Below are 13,240 nucleotides of genomic sequence, written 5' to 3' on the forward strand. Positions count from 1 at the left end.
TAGGAATCGTGCTGAAATACTAGTAATGCTGGTTTCAAGGTTAACAACACTGGTTTTGAAGTGGGGAGAGCTTGTCACACAGGTTGATCTAATCTGAAGCAACAAAAATACTTCCCTTTCAAGTTCAGCCTCTTCGCCTGAGAGCAGGGGAATTTAACTTTTACTTGATAAAGTTGTTGTTAGTAAGTGAACTACACTGGGCAGCAACTACCAAGGAAGCTGGGACAGCAACTCTGTGGGCACCTTCCAGGGGGCTGCTGGGTGCTCTGTGCTGGCACACTCAGTCTTTGCTCCTCTTCCCCTTTCCTGCTGCTGTTCTGAAAACTGGAAGCAGTTTGTTCTCAAGTCTCGCGATAAGGAGGCAAAACTCTGTTTTTGTCCCTGCTCCTATTTGGTCAAGTGGAATCAGACTGTGTTCCCCCTCCCAGCCTCTCTCAGCTTTGTCCATCACCTCCTTGGCACAGGACATGTGCTGCCTGTAGCTCTGCACTGCCTTGTGTGATGGAGCCTGAGGAAGTTTTGGCATTGCTGCCCTGGCTCCAGCTTCCTACACGAAGCAGGTGACAACACTGCAACGACATGTTGGGCCTTTTTAACCCTCCTTTTTCTGTTTTTATTTTATTTATTTTATTGATTTATTTTTTTAATCAGCCCATGGCCTGGCAGACAAGTTGTCTTTTGAGTTCCTGAGAGCAAGTTGTGAAATTGTCTGAAATCCTTCCAATGGGAAAGCACTGATTTATTACACTGTGATACTGATGTGAACAACACCGTGTACCTTTCATCTAGAAAGTCAAGACTTATAGAACACAACATACCATTAATTTTGGTGCCAGCTCAAACAGAGGAGGAATTACTGCTAAAGGCCTGCAGAGTAATGAACATACTTTGTGGCCAGTACCTTATGCCATATTGATCTCTTGGAATGAAAAGGTAACTTGACAGCTAATTTGGGCTGTCAAAGGCATCTCTTAATATCTGTATGTGTGTGTGTGTGTGTGTACACCATATAATTAGTGCATGAGAAAGGGATGTGCAAACATTGACTAGTTACACTTTCCATGCTGCTGGTGGGCAGCTGTCCATGGTACAGTGACATTCCAGTATTTCTGTTAACTGGGTAGCAGAGATGAAAGCATGAGGGCTTCAGCAAGCAGAGAATTGTCAAGACACAAAACAAGCACTGGTGGCTGACAAATTGATTTGTGCCCATAGGTAACATGAGGGCAACTGAGGAATCTGTATTTAAGAGAGGTCAGCAGCTACAAAAGCCATCAGAGAACAGGTAACAAAGGTCTCTAAAAGATATTTGGGGTTAATGTGGTACTTTTGTTGATGGGTAGGGCCTGAATCCATCTCCTCCAATCTCCAAGGTGGTGCTTCAGAGCAACCTCCAGTTGCTAAGCCCCAGTCTGTGCTGTGAAGATACCAGCAGGGTCCTAAGGAATGAGTCATCTAAGCTCTGACATGTGTCTCTGTGGTGGACCAACATCTTAGTAAGAAATGCACACAAAATGCAGACACTGGGAGAGTGACCATGTCATTGAAAACTGTGCACTAGCCCTGTGTTCACAGTGAAAATTTCCCCATGTCTCCCAAAACTTTGCTGGAGATACGTCGCTGTGTTGCTGGAGATGGAAAGGTTATTGGTACCCACTGGGTTACAGTAAACATTGATGTGTCTCTGCCCAGTCCCTTCACGGAGCTGAGTAAATTCTCCTTGCCTTTGATGGCAGATAGGCAGATGGACAAACAAGTCTAGCCACATCTTTTGGGAGGATCTCAGCTCTGTGTCCTTGTGCCAGGGTTGTCATCCCATAGCAAAGGGATGGACTGCATGATGCATCTGTTCCTCACCTGCTGCACTTGGAGGTTCACTGTTTTTTTGCTTCAACAACTGCTGAAGATGGTTTGGGATTCTTGCTGGAGACTTTCTTAAAAGGAATATTTGCTTTTCCCACTAGGAGGAAATTTTGACCTGTTTATGCCAAGATATAAAGGAACATTTCTTGTGCATTTCTGCACCCTCACAGGGAAACAAGAGTGAACCACTGAACACGAAAAGCGTTTTGAGACAGGATCAAAGCCCACAGTACAGTACTGGCTGCCTAAGCAATTGTGGGAAACCAAAAACAGGCTGATCCAGCACAGCCTGCCCATGGGAAACCTCTCCTTCAGGGCCCATTGATTTGGAATCTCTTGTGCTTTGAAGCCTGAGAGTTCACAGCCCATTTCAAAACATTAATTCTGCCTCTTGCTGATTCCATCTTTAAAACTTATCAGCAGGTTAAAAACAACACAACCCTTGTGAATGTTGGAGACCTTAAATCTATAACCAGGGCTCTGTGGGATGAGCTGGACGCCTGGTTCAAGGCACTTTTGTGTCTTATCTTCCCCAGCCAATATATGGGAATGATGATACAGGGACAGGAAGTTGTTCCAGTTCTGTGATATTGGACACTACATAAGAGCATGACGTTAGTGATTATAGTAAACCTCAGCAGCTGTCAGCATCTGCATAGATGGCCAAGGCCTTTTACATCCTACTCTCTTTCCTCCTTCAACAGACTTATGAATGACAAATTTATCAGGGTAATTGTGTGAAAACTGAGTGAGAAATATCTCAAATGTGCAAGCCTCCAAAACAGCATGGCAACTCCTAAGAAAGCTGACCCTGATGAAGATTTTTGGACCAGTGCTGGTTCTGCATTATCTCTGAGCTGACTGTGCCTTCTCTCTCTGTAAATAAAAGCTAAAAATCCTCTAATAACCCTCCCCAAAATTAACCCCACAAAACTCCAAATGAATCAAAACCATTAACTTTGAACCCGATGAATATTTAGTTTCCTGACTCTTGGGTAAATATTAGATAGATTCCCAATTTCAACCTGAAGCAGTTTATTTGGCTGCTGTTCACAAGTCAGACACAGCAATAATCAAGGAAATCTCGTTTGATTCAGGTTGGGTAGAACTGCCTGAGGGGTAACATAATTTTCATTTCCACACATCCAGCACTGGCACAAAACGGCATGGACAGGTATGAAGACCAGATCATGGATTCTTGGTGCTAAAATTCCAGCTGATAGTGTCTTTCTTTTTGTGTGTGTGTAAATAATCATTACCAATAAAAATGGTGCTTGAAAAAAAGAGAACGTGAAAAGAAAAACACTGTTGCATTCAAGAAAGCAAAGTCCTTTGCAGCACTGCCGAAAGGAAAAACAGAAAGAAAGCAAGAAAAAAAGAGAAGAGAGTTAAAACAAATGTAGCTGTTAAATAAAAGATCCAGGTACCAAAGAGCAAAATTTAATGAAAGCCAAAACTGTTAAATATGGATTCCTGTTGAGAAAAAATGTCAATGTCTTAAAGAGTTTTACCATTACTCTATTTTTAAGAAAAGTGTAGTAAAAATACATATTACAAGTTAACATTTTCCACGCTTTTGTCCCATTAATTATTATTATTATTTTTTAACCCCGTCACTGTTCAAAATCCTTTGAAAACTGCTTCTCACATCTTCATGTCACAGGCAGCCAGTCCTGGCACGGATGTGCTGCTTCTCATGACTTTGTCTGACCACCTGGTCGGGCTCTCCACAACCTGGTGCCACATGGTCCTGTCTCTGGAGGAGAATGGGTCACTGCTGGGTTCTGGAAGCTGCTCCCACTGCAGTGCCTGACTGTGGTAAGGTCTGGGTCAGGAGATGCATCCGAGGCCTCTGGACATGGAAACATGCCAGCTTGTGGGATGTGCCTCCACTCTCCTGGCACTTACACAGAACTGAATTTAAAATTAAGGAAAGTGGATTAAAAATAATGATAACCAACAAAAAGTGATCTGAAGAGGTGTCTGGAGTGTCTGGTAACAGAGTTCATGTTTGGTGATGAGAGATGAAGATCACCAGGTTTTCCAGTGGTGGAGAGAGGAAAACCTATGGGCACAAGACATGCTGAGCCCGAGCTTAGGGTCTTGATTCTGACTTGTTGGTCTCCAAAGTGTTGCATAAGCAGTGGGTAAATGGAGCAGACTCTTCAGGCTGGTGTTAAAGATGGTAAATGTATTGCTCTGCATGTTTGTACACTGATAGAAACGGGTACTCAGGCAGCTTCCTGCTGTACTTATGGACAACTGCATAGGCAGATCCTCCTCACAGATCCATGCCAGTCATTTGCCTGCATCACTTCATCTTCAGCTGCCTGCCCTCTCTTTCTGCTCCTCTCTTGTTATGTTACAGGAAAAAAAAAGAAAAGAAAAGAAAAAAAAGATAAAAACCAGCCTGGAACACTCCAATAGCAGCTCAGTCCCCAGACAGATATTTCCTGGGTCTTCTGAGAAGCTTTGAACTTTATTTGCCATCAGTGATGGAGCTATGAGATGGGGCAAGGCTAAGTGGGTTCACTGTGGTCTCTGTCCCACAGAACTACTCTCTCTCCAGATGCTTCTCTGGGAATCCTTCACTTCTGGGAGATGTCTCAGGCCTACCAGGGTGGGAAGCATTTGTCTGTCCATGCCAGTGATTCACAGAACAAACATTTTGTGCAGTTCTGGAAAAACATCTTTGCCCTTTTGATCTCCATGCCTGTGGTTGGACTTCCAGCTGTCGTTCTGGCAGTGTGGGTTTCTGTAATACTGAGTTTGGGGTCAGCAACCTGCTCTCCTGGCCTGTGGTTGCTTCCCCCTCCCTAAGGATACACGAGTGGGAATCTGCTACTTTTGGCTTTGTACCCAGACAGGCCATGACTTGATGGGAAGGATGATCTTGACCAGCCCGGATGCTGTTGAATGTCATGGTCACATAAATGAAGCTCTTGTAGAGGTCTCCTGCTTGGTTTGCTTCAGCAGTTCCTTCCAGGAAGCCACTCTGGCCAACTATCTACAAAATTTCCCCCTTAATTAGAAAAATGACCATAAAGGGATTTCAGAGCAAAAAGGCAGGGATGTTCCCATTGCAGCCCCATGACTTCTAGCATGTTTCACTGGTTAATAGGCAGCCATCTAGAACTGGATGTCTTGAGATGGTCTATTCCTGGCTCAAGGTGGTTCCCTTATGTGACCACCAAAAAGGGAGCACACACAGAAGCTAAGCAATGAAGAAATGGTTCACAATTCTTACTAGCCCCCAGTAACCTAGGCAGGAGAGTCACATATGAGGGGAATGGGGCATGTACTTTCTCTTTTCCATAAACAGCAGCTGACCATGATCTTAGACCAACCATCTGCTCTAGTCTGCCACACATGATGCTCTCCACTCCAGGCACACGATTCTTCTCTTGAACCCCCATTTATCTTCTCTGGAAGAATGATCACTTTGTCCTTGTTACCTGGGGTTTATAAACTCATTCATGACTTCGCCCCTGTAAAACAGCCTCATGTTCCTGTTCAGGTTCTTTCTCACATCAAGTGCATCCCGTTGCAGATGGAGCCATTCCCAGCTCTGTCTGCTTCATTGCTGCAACTCTGCAGCCTGAGTTCACAACAGAACAGAAGGCAGGATCACAATGGACAAAAGGGGTCAATGCTGAAGCCCTGCAGGGAGTTCAACTTGCTATTTATCTGATTTTCTTTTTTGCTGTTAGTAGCTCAGACATTATGGTTTGCATCCCAAACTAAACCAGATTGAAGGACTGAGCAGGGAAGAGGGAAAGGGCTGATGTTACCCTGACACCACGGGAATTAGTAAGAAAAAATATATATATTGCACACACTAAGACTTATTAACAACCAAGTTAAAACAAAATGGCATAGTCCTCATTAGTGTTCCAGTGGTTCTTTGATCAGGGATGGTTCATGAGTCTGTTAAATCCCATTATACTCTCCTTATTGCAGTACAGACCTGTTTCTGTTCTCCTGCCGGTGGATCTATTTGCAATTAAAAAGGGAAATAGATTTGATTTCCTCAAGAAGACCCAGCCAATTGTCCCTTTCGTCGTTGTCATTTGTCTTGGTGTTGGGTTTGGTTTTGGCTCTGGAGGGGGTGGAGTTGGGCTGCCCCTGCTCTCACCCAGGCAATGGGTCAAAAGGCCAATTATAATCCCGTAGCTCCCAGGGACATGCCGGTGCTGTGGCTCATGCACGGGATCGTCTGCATGGATTTGGGGAAATCGTGGCTGACCACACGTCCGTTCTCTCCACTGCCTCCTGCTGCAGCTGGTCTGGGAAGGGTTGATGTCCGTATGGCTTCGTTGATTGATTGCTGTGGGATTAAACAAAAACCCTTTTTAGGAAGGACGGGGGGGTCTCCCCCTGTCCTTAGCAATGTTGGAGACATCACAATATAAACCAGCGCTGTTTCTCTGCCACTGTCCTTTCCCTCCTTATCTCCAGTCAGACTCTCACTTTCTGAATGTCCCTGCTGCATCTGCTCTGTGAATTCGCACCTCTTCCACATTCAAAATCAAATGCTTCAGCAGTATTTTAGGGTATAAAGCACACACACCATATGCAAAAACTATTCAATCCCTACAACATCAGAACAGCCATCCTGGATCTGAGCAGAGCACTATACACACTTCCCCCATAGAAGTGTTATTACTACTCCAGGACTGTTATGTACGGTGGGCTCTGACTCACTGAGAGCATATGTTTAATTTTCCTCATGTGAGAGGATGAGCATGTGCTTCTGTATTTGTCTACAGCAAGACTGAGGTAACCAGGAAATGCAAATCTGGTTCAGGAAACAAAATCTCATCTTCATGTTCCAGATACCACCCAAAAAGTTTGCTTTCAGAGATCTAAGTAAAGCACCTGTCTACAACAATTACACTGAAAGAGGAAGTCTTTCCAGTTTCTCTGTGTTTACACTGTCTTTAAGGGTACCATCATCCTTTCTGGACTGGGATATCTGGGTGAAGAATTATCTAGAACAGATAAGTTCAGAAGCAGACAACTCAGTGCCTTCCCAGGCATGGAGCAGCCTCCTGTGCTGGTGGGACCTGCATCTCACCCAGGGGCTTTTGCTGAGCAGAAGTTGGGTTTAGAGGGGGATCTGGTCCATCTTTCTGGTCACTTGCCTGGGCTCTGCTGAATGGCTTTGTGGGGCAGCCACTGATGGTGGGACACAGTCAAAGGGACAACCAGATGTTAACAGTGGGAATAATGATCTGTTCCCACAGTGGCTGGTTTTAGCACTGCCAGCTGACACTGACATGAATTACTGGGTTATTTCCATAACATGGGGAAGCCAACAGCAGGGCAGAAGATCCTTAAAACAAAAACTATGGAGCTATTGCCTTCTGACACTATTTCACAGTGTACTTGTGGCATACCTAGCTTTACAGTGTAGACAGCAATTATAATTTAATTTTTGTACATTCAAGGACATTAATCATTCAGATTATCTTACCCCTGTGCTCAATATACCTCTCATTGCCTGTAGAATTTTCTGAACCTCAATGGGAAAAGAGCTTTTGAACATTTTTCAGGGAATTAGAAATGTTATTATTGCTGATGGAACATTAAGCATATTGTGAAATGATGACATAAAACCCAAAGAAAAAATTGCTTATTTTCCTTATGATTCTGGGTAAGTTTCAGTGCTCAGAAAAGGCAAAATCTCTCTAAATTTTATGAAACTCATTGTGTACTTCATCTACTCATACTGACCTCCATGCTCATGGGAGAGGTCAAGATAAAGAGGAAAAGGGATGTGTTACATTTACTGCACAGATCCTGCTGCACCCTTGTATGCAGTGGTGTCTGTAAAAGGGATCACCTTTCCACAGATGCCATATTAAATTTGTATCTCCAAGGCTCTCAAATCTAATCTACTCTTGACACAACACAAAAATTTAGGCATCCCAGAATTCAGAGCTAAAACAAATCTCCTGGGTCATAGGAAGGAAATTTGCTTCTGCAAGACCATGACACAGTGGAGAAAAAGTACCCAAAACATTACAGAAGATATTAGAGACCACTTTCTCTTTCAGGAGGGCACATAATATGGAATTTGAAGACCCACATAATCTGTCCCAAGGCAACAATGCTCTGAGCATGTATCACTGTTGCCAACCTGCAAATGTTACCAGCAGGCTGCCAGCAAAGGAACAGGATCTGATTCATTACCATGCTACCCCAGCTTTATCTTGCAGTTAACTGCTTGGGTCTGGGTTTTTTTTCCATATTGCAGTAGCAGCTGTATCCCACCAAACCCAGCACACTCCATCCATGCTTCACATACATCACCATATTCTGCTTTCATTAATGGAAAGGAACAGCAAGGTGTTCCTGTTCCTGTCTGTGCTATGATTTTGTTCTGTATCTGAATGTTCAATTAGCATTATGCCACATGTCTGATCTTGCATCAGCTCCCCACTATGGCCCATTTGACCCTCTTTTAGCTTGCTCTGATATTCTTGTTTCTTTCTAGCAAGTCGAATAACACTATCACTTCATTATCCCTATGTCCTGGCTTTCCACCCATGGTCTGGATTGCATCCGTGTATGAAGGCAGCTTTGGAGCCGGGGTAGGATCAGAGAGAAGGTGTGAAAGGCCTGGGAATGGGTTGCCACCTTCATCCGCTTTGATTCACTTCTGGACTTGTAACAAAACTCGATTAAGGCAACCAGCATGGCTAGTCCGAGCCCACCGATGAGGATATAGAAAACTCCCGCCACATTGCTGAGACTCAGCGCGCTCGTCTTGTCCTAGAAGAGAAAGGAGAAGGGAGGGAGGGGAGGGCAGATGGAAGGAGAACAACAAAATTAATATGAGGTTGCTCCAGGAGGGATGCTACACAATATAGCAATGCTGGCATTACATCATCTTCCTCTTTAAATGAATAGGTGACATTTCTAAAAGCGTTTTCAATTTTTAATTCAGTATCTAGTAAATCTAATGTTTCCCTCACACAAACAAACAAACAAACATTTCTTCAGCAGTGTGACTCTTTGTAAAGGTTTGGGATCTTCGTTTTTCAATCAGCTAGCTGAAGTGCTTATTTTACCAAAAATACCTAGTTTAAATTATTGATTAAAGGAGGAAAAAAAAAATGTTTTCTGTCTTTGTGACATTTGCTTGTCCCTGATATCTAGCCTGAAATAACCTGTTCTTTTGGAAATGCTCATTCCTTCATTCCTAGATTGTTTCCCCCGCAAATTCTGTTGCTCAGCAACACATCAGAATGGCAGGGGTTTTTCTGTTTTGTTTTTTTTGTTGTTGTTTTTGGTTTTTTTTGTTTTGTTTTGTTGTTGTTTTTTTAAATCTCTTTAATACTGAGGTTGATGTGACACCTGAGCTGTCCTCAGAAACTCATTTGATTTCTGTGTAATAAGGCAGTTATTTCATATGCAATCAAGACCTGTTGATGCATGTCTAAGTTAATTATTTGGTTGGCAATAAATAGGGCTATTAATGGGCTGCAACTCAGTCAGCAGCTACATTCTGATTTTACAATTGCCTAATGAATCATCACAGCTCTCTGGGGAAGAGGCAACTCTCAGAAAGACTCATTTCACTTCTGAGAAAGCTGAGTCCCCACATCTAATCCTGATGTAATACACTGCAGCTCTCAAACCCTTCTCCATTCTGCCCAGGTGGAGTCTGGGTGTTTGGGTAATCTGGGCAGCAGCAGGAACCAGATACTTGTCTCAACGCTGTGCACAAGGCTCATATTTCTAAGACAATATTCCCCTACCCTGCAACCAGACAGAGGTCCCCTGCTTGGTGCTTGTTGCTGCTCTGCAAAATCAACTTGATACCTATGTGCTGGTACAGTTTCCCCAGGGCATGTCTGTTGGAGTGACCAGCATTGACAGTCCTGTTCCCTGGATGTGGGAGGAAAATTGCATGTGGATCATTTGAGATGCAGCCACATAGTTAAAGAAAAATATTTATGCCTTTAGAAATGCCTGAATTTGGGAACGAAGCTTCTGCATGGTTCTTGGTGTTCTTTGCTACTCCATGGACATGTAGACCGGTGGGTGGCACAGCTTGTTACTTGCCCTAGTAGGACAGTTGATTCACTTGCTTTGCTTGTCAGGTTTTACAATAAGCAACTCACATTTTTGGGGGAGGGCAAGGATTCAGGAGGCAGAAAACTATATTGGACTGATGTTGAAAGGGTCCAAAACCAAACATCAACATGAGCACGGAAGATTTCAATTGTCTTTCATACAAGTATGTCTTGCAGAAGGATTCTGTCTTTTCCAGTATTAGGGCTTGACAGCAAAAAAGTTAACCCACAAAGCACAAAAACATTTCAGTTTTCAAAATTAAAAAAACTCCTCCTGTTACAGATGAGAATTACATTCTTTTTACTTTTCGTTTTTAATAGGAAGAAAAGAGAGTTTGAGTCAAGAATGCTAAAAAAAATGTCTTTTTCCTGTTGCTCTTTCATCTGGCTCCACTGTCCATGGGAGCTGCAAAGCTTCTGCCCAGCTGGAGCTCTCACCATAGGCTCCAGTGCCACAGGGAACAAGTTTCCCTCCTCAATCCTCTGCTGGAAGATGCTGAGGTTGGGGTAGGGGTCACCCTTGTAAAGTTGCTGGAAAATAATTCTACCAGTGATCTCATTTTCCATCCTTCACTGGTTGACATCACTGACAAGGGATTTGTTGCTGTCACCACGTGTGTTCCACCGCTGCAGGGGTGACAGTCACCACTGGTGGATGAGTTTGGTTTCTCCTTTGTAAGACCTTCATACACTGGTCAGTTTGAAGTCTTGCCAATACTTCCTGTGTACTCTCTGTAATAAGAGATTTCTGCAAATAGCCTCCTAATTTCTGCAGTTTCCATATTTGAAAGATTATTTATCTGGTCTTTTATAATCTGCCTTCATGCATTTTTTCCCCCCAGGCTCAACTGTACCTTTGTTCAGCCACCTCTTCTCTGCAGATTACTGGTTATACTGTTAAGCACCAGCTGAAAGATGTAGGGAGTTTTTTTAGTGAAGATTCAGAAAAGCTGTGCAATTACTCTGTGAAAACTGGGTTACAATACATCAGGTACTTTGCCTCTTCAAATTCAGTCTGAAGGGGCTGCACTAGCTCCTGGGAGGGACAAAGACACTAGAGGTGGGCTTCCCTCCTTGACACCCTAGTCTTTTATCCTGGCTCCTTATGAAAAGTGGCAGATTAGCACATGCTCTGTGCTCAGAAGGAAGGATGAGGACAGCGAAGGAGGTGGAACTGCCTATTTGTGTCTTAGTAATTTTCAGCCCATGCTTTCTGCCTGATTTGATGGACTGGTGGAGTTCTCCAAGATACCAGGGACCTCCAAGCTTTGTCAAAGAAGAATGACACTTTTTGAAACTTATTTATGCTCTCAAATAAATATATGAGTGCAATCCATACTAGGCATCAGAGACTTCACATGGATCTCTGCCTTATAGATAATGTTTCTTAGGAAACATGGCTTCCTTGGCACTGCTGGGCATGGGAATACACAAATTTCAAGTTTTATTGATCACAATACTCTTGTATTTCCACCTCCAGTCTGGGGGTCATAGTCCAGCAGGGCACCTCCTCAGCTGGCCCCGGTGGCAGAGCAGTCTGGCAGCCAGGAAAGGCTGCTTGTCCTTAGTTTCCATTTTCCTCCTGATGCCACCAGCGTATTGACCACTGAGAAAGAGGAGATGATTCAAAGCAGCTTCCTGCACTACTATTTCATACAAATAATTTTGGAGTTGTTGCATTTTTCTTGCATTTACTTTGCTGTAGCTCAATTACTATTGGTATTACTATTACTACTATCACTACTGTTACCATTTTTTGGGGGGACAATTTGCATGGGCTGAAAGTTGTCTCTTCCAGAAGGTGAAGGAAAGCGTAATGAGGCCCAGTGGTGGGCAAACCTGCTGGGATGGAGAGAAGCCTGAGTGTCACCTCTGCCATCATAACAAGGTTTCTCCCAAGGACAGGGGCAGCCTCAGGGAGCACAGGGGAACCCCAAACTCCAGAGTTTTCATCAAACTCTCACTTTTTTTTTTTTTTTTTTTTTCTTTTTTTTCTTTTCCTTCCTTTTTGCTTCCTTCCCTCTCCCAGGACAGTCAGAGATGTTCTCTGGATGGGAGCAGCACCTCACTTCTCCCATCAGCTGCAGGACCAGACACCCATAAAGGGTAGGAAACTCTGTCAGCCCCACTGAGGCTTTGCTTACTATTTCTATTCATGTTCCTGCCCTAGTAACACTTACCACAATAAAAAGTCACAAATTATGTTGATTGCTTGAGAGGACCCTCTCCTCCTCTCTAGTCGGGCTGTGTGACACCAGATGCTCTCCTGCAGAGCTGCCCATCCCCAAACCAGCTTGTTAGTGGGAGTGTAAATGTCACCGCTCGTCTCCCGCAACGGCAGAGCTCTGACGTGGGGGAAAGATTGGCAGGTGAAAAGGGAAAGAAAAACCCATCTTTCTGAAAGCCCAGCCTTGTTGCTGCAGCAACCAGGCACATTCCCGTCTGTTCCTCTCAAACGTGGCACCATGTCCATCATCCTCTTTGTTATTATTTATCCTCCTTGGCTGAAAAATATTGAGGCCAAATTTGCCTGGTTTCCCAGCAGGACTGGTCCTTTCTTTTACCCTGCATGACCCTGTTGGCAGCACAGGGTGATGGCGTCTTGAGATGTTGGGGTGTCCATAAAAGATGAGCTTTCCTTAGAGAAGGTGGTGCCTCCAGAAGTCAAGCTTTTATACCAAATGCTGGGCTGCTATTATTCAGGCAAGACCAGAGGTCTTACTTGGCTCTAGCTACAAACTTTGGATACAAACCTTACATCCAGTTGGCCCCTTGTCCCTCTGCATTAGCATCCATTTATCCTTCTGAAAATCCTTTAACTTCAAACTAAGCTAAGCTCAACAATAGACAGAAATGGAAAGGTTTTGTCAAGGATGTAGGAGGAAAGAGATGAAATGGCCTCCAGCCTCTCCAACTTCACTCTGCACCTTGGCTATTAGAGGAGAGGTGTGTGATTTGCCTTGTGCCACCAAAGCATGGTGGGTTCTGTGCTCACCATGGGCAGGACAGAACAATCTGACTCTGCTCAGCCCTGCTCGTCTCTGTCCTTGAGGGCACCATGGGGAAAGGGGGGGAAACTCCTTGTGCAGCAGCCGGGCAGCTCAGTTTGTTTGTGATAGGTGCAAAATACCCCAAGAAGCAAAAATGGATAAAAACCAGGTAGGCAAAAGGTAGGTGAATTTGCCCAGCTGCATTCATAAGAGCAAGACAACAAAATAATTGCTTAGACTTTCTGCAGATGGGAGAGGAACTCTGGTGATGTTAGTGATGGTTTCTCTTGCTCTTGTCTTGCC

The 13,240-nt window shown here is 44.0% G+C and overlaps 1 protein-coding gene across 3 annotated transcripts in view; it reads right to left on the minus strand.

Moving 5' to 3' along the window:
* Positions 1–5,680: 5,680 nt before the first annotated feature.
* Positions 5,681–13,240, minus strand: part of GRIA1 (glutamate receptor, ionotropic, AMPA 1) — a 118,056-nt gene continuing 110,496 nt past the window's right edge. For 2 of the 3 annotated variants that reach the window (XM_010002016.1, XM_010002017.1), the window contains 2 exons: positions 8,506–8,640; positions 6,023–6,211 (listed from right to left, as the gene is read on the minus strand). In XM_010002016.1, the coding sequence (XP_010000318.1) occupies positions 6,023–6,211; positions 8,506–8,640 (324 nt within the window). Of the gene's footprint in view, positions 6,212–8,505; positions 8,641–13,240 lie in introns of all 3 variants that reach the window. The other variant, XM_010002015.1, reaches the window with a different exon arrangement.

This window comes from Chaetura pelagica, unplaced genomic scaffold (assembly GCF_000747805.2).
Source record: "Chaetura pelagica isolate M959 unplaced genomic scaffold, ChaPel_1.0 scaffold356, whole genome shotgun sequence".
Lineage (NCBI taxonomy): Eukaryota > Metazoa > Chordata > Aves > Apodiformes > Apodidae > Chaetura > Chaetura pelagica.